Genomic DNA, 4,738 nt, shown 5'->3' on the forward strand with positions numbered 1-4,738 from the left:
AACTGGGAATATGGCCGAAAACTGACGTTCCAGGTCAGCAGTCGAGCGTCTCGAGTGGTGATAATCGCCGCGTCGCGCGCGAAATCCGCGACCCCCTTACGAGAAGGGGAGGTCTTCCTCGGGCGACTCGTCGTGGTACTCCTCGTGGTCGGACGTGTGTCACAAAACGTCGCTTGGTTGCCGTTGCCCGATACCTATCGTGGGCGATAGCTGCCCCTCCTCGACCGCGACGGTCTTCGGATCCTCGTCCTTCCACTTGTCCATGGAGCGGCGTCGAGCGTTCATGAAGAAGTTGCCGACCGTGGTCGGCTCCAGGCCCAGCTGCCTAGCGATTGTCACCTGCATCTCTTTCGACGGCCTCTTCGTCTCCTGGAAAAATCGGTCGGAAGATGGTCGGTCAACAAAGCGAAACGGATTTTTATCGAAATATTTTGGGATCGCGACGCGGGGATGAAACGAGACGTGTAAAGTGTAGTAGAATTTTGAGGATTGAGAGAAAGTGAGGAAATTGGAATATAGGTGTAATTTAGGTTTTGTTCTTGAAATGTAAGGAAAATTTTAAGATCGCTTGAAATTGCTCGAGTAACAAATATTCGAATATTATTTTCATCTATTAAGGTATTAGATATATATATATATGGTAAGGAATTTATCAGTTCATAGACACTGAATATTTTAAAAGGCGCGTTTTAAGGGGGCCGAGGAATTTCGAGCAACCTATTACCGAATTAGAATTTAAAGCACTTTGTTTGCAGAGCAGAGTTCCTGGATCGATGAATATTCATGCTAGCTTCTGAGATTTGCCAAGGGTTTAAGGTAGCCTTTCGGGGTCTCCAGAGCTCCCTCCCCCCTCGCCTTCTCTGACGAAACTATAATAAACCTCTCCGCCACTCCATAACCGCCCACATAACCGTCCCCATCCGATCCTTTAAGTTGTATTAACTTGAAAAGGATCCTCGACTCTTTCTTCGAAAAAAGAAAAAGAAAAAGGAAAAAATTGAATCCGATAAATAAATATCAATGGGGGAAAAGAAGAGAAAAGGAAAACTCGAGCGTAAATTACGCCCTCTTCGCCTTTCGAAGAAACGCATCGAACGGAAACCTTTGTGCGCCCACTACTTCCCTCTTCTCTTTGACTTCTTCCTCCGCTAAATAAATATTCATCCTCCCAACTCAACCTACAATTCTTCTATTCCTATCCGTCCTTGTTGCATCGAGTTGTATCTCAATTTACTTTTTCATACACGTTTCGATTTATTAAGCAACACACGTATTTTCACTTGTCTAATTAATCCCATCATTAAACGCATCTCTCGTGTTTATAATTAATAATAACAGTGGATACCAGTATTATTCTCCGCGAAGAATATCACTATTTTTCTTGAAGGATACAATATTGCATCGATATTTTAATGGGTTGTTCGGAAAGTAATTTGTGAACAGTCGAATTCGATCTCGTAGCGGTTTCTCGAGTTCGTTATTCGTCGGTTTGCTTCGATGCTTTTATTTCGTCTTCGTCAACTTCAATTCGAACGAAATTGTCGGAACGAAACTCGCCTGAACAACATTCTTACCTTTTACAAAAAAGATAAAATATGTCGAAAATACACCTTCTTGTCTTTCATCTTGTGTTATCACGCACGAAAAACACAACTGCGCACAGAATCGAACGAATTTTTCTTATAAACAAACCACCATGAAATGCCAACTCTCAAAGTATATAATAACAACACGGTTTAGAATGAAGTTGGCTGGATAAAACGTTCGACTAGCGACACTCGTGCGAAAAAACGAAATTACTTTCCGTACAACCCAATATCTATATATATCTATATATAAATGTTCGACTAGCGACACTTGTGTGAAAAAATGAAATTACTTTCCATATAAATATATAATATAATATAATATAATATATAAATATATCCATATAAATATAATCTAATATATATATATAAATGAGTTTCGTTAAAAAAAATATTGAAAGAAAAGATCCAAAGGAATTCCAAGTTATTCTTATTCTTCTGAATACAAGAAAAGAACGAGGGAAAAAGGATTTTTTTGGTATCCACTTTGTCCTACTACCTTCTGCACGAGGCAAGGAAGTACGAGCCGCGAGAAAGAGAAGGAGGAGAAGAAAACCGCGGTTCGTACGAACGTAGCAACGTGTGTAAACATTTGTCGTGCATGTGGTAAACGCTGGCCTGGCACGCTTTCTTCCCACGCGACGTTTCTTACTCGACGTAGGTCGATCAATAACACGGACGGAGCAGCTATATAGAGAGCGAGTGAGCGAGAGTAGAGAGAGAGGGAGAAGGTATCGATTGCTCGAAGGAACAATTATTACAAACTGTGATGCGCGTGCACCACGAACGCGTTAATTAACGCGTTTAACGCGGGAAACGGGCATCGGTTTTAAATAAAATTTCGATTTCTTCTCGCGGATCGAAACGAGAAATCGCGAGAACAGGCGTGAATACGATAAATTCAACGAAGATCGTTCCAAGGGGAATTACGTCTTAAATATTTGAAAATCCTTTTCTTTTGTCTCTCTAGCTAAAAGAGAGATTTAAATTCGAAACTTTTGACAAACTAAAGTGAAGATTGATAGAATTACTTGAATACGATAATTCACACGAAAAAATCGTTCGGTCAAAGGGAAAATACAATCTTAATATTCTTATTAGAATTGGAAAATGTTGATCGATTTTGAATCGATCTGAAAATCCTTTTATCCTCGAAATTCAATTTTTTTTTTTTTCAATAATTCTCTTCTTCTGTCTCTTCTTAAAAGAGATATTTAGACTTTAGAAATTTTTTATAACTGCAAAGCGGAAGATCTGGAATGGAATTACTTGCATTCACACAACTTGGGAACAGGGTAGACGTTTAAGGAACTGTATCGATATCCTGTCCTGGGTGTAATTCACCGCGTGTAACGCAACGAAACGAAGGTCTCTACGTCTACGTCTACAGGGGGAGGAGGGGGAGGAGGCGTATCAATTGTTGGAAATACGGGACACTATCGGCGCGAGGATCGTGATTATTCCTTGACAGCCCCAGTGTACGAGCCTGAGAAACCGAGAGAGGGGGTTGCATCATACGTGTCATGGATAGGCGAAGGGTGGGTCTCGAAAAACAAAACTGTCTGAAATTATTTTCCCTCTCACCCTTTCTTCCCCATACTTAAATTCGAATTTATTCCTCGAAATAAATTATTCGATTATTCGTGGACGATTTTGAAAAAAAAAAAAATGAAAAAGACACCCGATTTTTTTTAATTATTCAGAAGAGGGGGTGTCGAGTGGAGAAAACCGCGTGTTTCGAAAAGTTCGAAGGGTGAGAGATGGTCGTGTCGAGCACGCGTGGCTGATTGGGGGGGATAGTTTAAAAGTCGTATAATCGGGGAGGAGGGAAATAGAATCGGAGAAAGATTCGTTGCAGTGGCGTTTAACTGGGCTAAGGTCAATTCGCCAACTATTTGGCATAGTTCCAAAGAGTGGGAACAACCGCTTTCCCCTTTTCCCGGAATCATTTTCATACCTGCCTCTCGAAATTAACTCGACCCCCTTCCCCGGAATTTCGAATTCTCTCTAGAAAAAAAATTAGTAGATTTTTCTATTCATTCTATTCCTCTTGAACTTAATTCGAAATATTTTTTCGATATGTCTTCGAATTATTGAACCGAATGGAAGTGAGAGGAAGTGGAAATATTCGTTATTGGATCTAAAATATATATATATATATATATATATAAGAGTTACGATCAAATTTAAATCCATCGAGCGATAGAATCTCATTTACTAATTCACCCCTCCACGGATATCGAATAAAACGATAGATTAGAATTATATTAATGTAGAAACGGTGCGAGCCTTGATCAAATCCTAATCAAGCCTAATGTAAAGCTCGTTTGATTAAAATCCAAACTTAATCCGGGCGCTCAATTTCGATAGTAATCCGCGAGTCGAAAAGCGAAACGCGGGCCGCAAAGTAGGAGCGATTTCCTCGATTAGCTTGATTCTGGAGAAGGGAGGGGGCCAGCGTAAAAGGCCAGAGCCGAAATTTCCGAAAAGAGGAAAAAAGGAAAGCAAAAGGGGAAGAAAGGGAAAAACTCGGTTCGTCGACGCTCAATTTCTCAACAAACTGCAAACAAACTCGAAACTTGTTACCAGGCGTGCCTTTCGAGGATTGTAGAATGTTACACTGCGAATGGAGTCGAATGGCCGCGATATCGACGGTTTCGAGTGAGCAGCCGCGAATTCCGCGCCGTCATCACAGACTTCTCCTTTCCTCTAGCAGCTCCTCCACCAACGACGAGACCACGGATAAAATATAAAACTGTCGACTATTATATTATTGGGGAGGAAATAAAAACTTGAAATCTTCGCGTTCCTTTTTTTTCCCTTTCTTCTTTCTTTTAGCAGGAACGAATCGATTTTCGAAGATCGAAGAGGGGGAAATATTGAGTTTTTATTTTTTTCTCCCTTTTTTTAATCAATATATATTAATAATAGACATCCTAGATTTTTTGGTAAGTGCAATATGAGAGATACATTGGAAAAATTTTTTCGAAAAGTTTCGTAGAAACGGGACGGAAGCGCAAGTTTCGGGAATGGCGAGTGATCGCTCCGCTCAGATCGAACGGCGCGCGGCCAAGGAATCGGCCGCGAAATAATTCAACGCGGATCGATCGAGGCGGGTTTTACGCGGCTGACACGGCTGAAAAGCCTCGTCG

At 40.9% G+C, this 4,738-nt stretch overlaps 1 protein-coding gene across 1 annotated transcript in view; it reads right to left on the reverse strand.

Annotated features, from left to right (window-relative positions):
- Positions 1-55: 55 nt before the first annotated feature.
- Positions 56-4,738, reverse strand: part of LOC102681680 (homeobox protein onecut) — a 62,272-nt gene continuing 57,589 nt past the window's right edge. The window contains exon 5 of the mRNA XM_031510581.1: positions 56-369. Within this exon, the coding sequence (XP_031366441.1) occupies positions 160-369 (210 nt within the window). The 3' untranslated portion in view covers positions 56-159. The remainder of the gene's footprint in view (positions 370-4,738) is intronic.

Source organism: Apis dorsata, unplaced genomic scaffold (assembly GCF_000469605.1).
Source record: "Apis dorsata unplaced genomic scaffold, Apis dorsata 1.3 scaffold_244, whole genome shotgun sequence".
In the NCBI taxonomy this organism is placed as follows: Eukaryota; Metazoa; Arthropoda; class Insecta; order Hymenoptera; family Apidae; genus Apis; species Apis dorsata.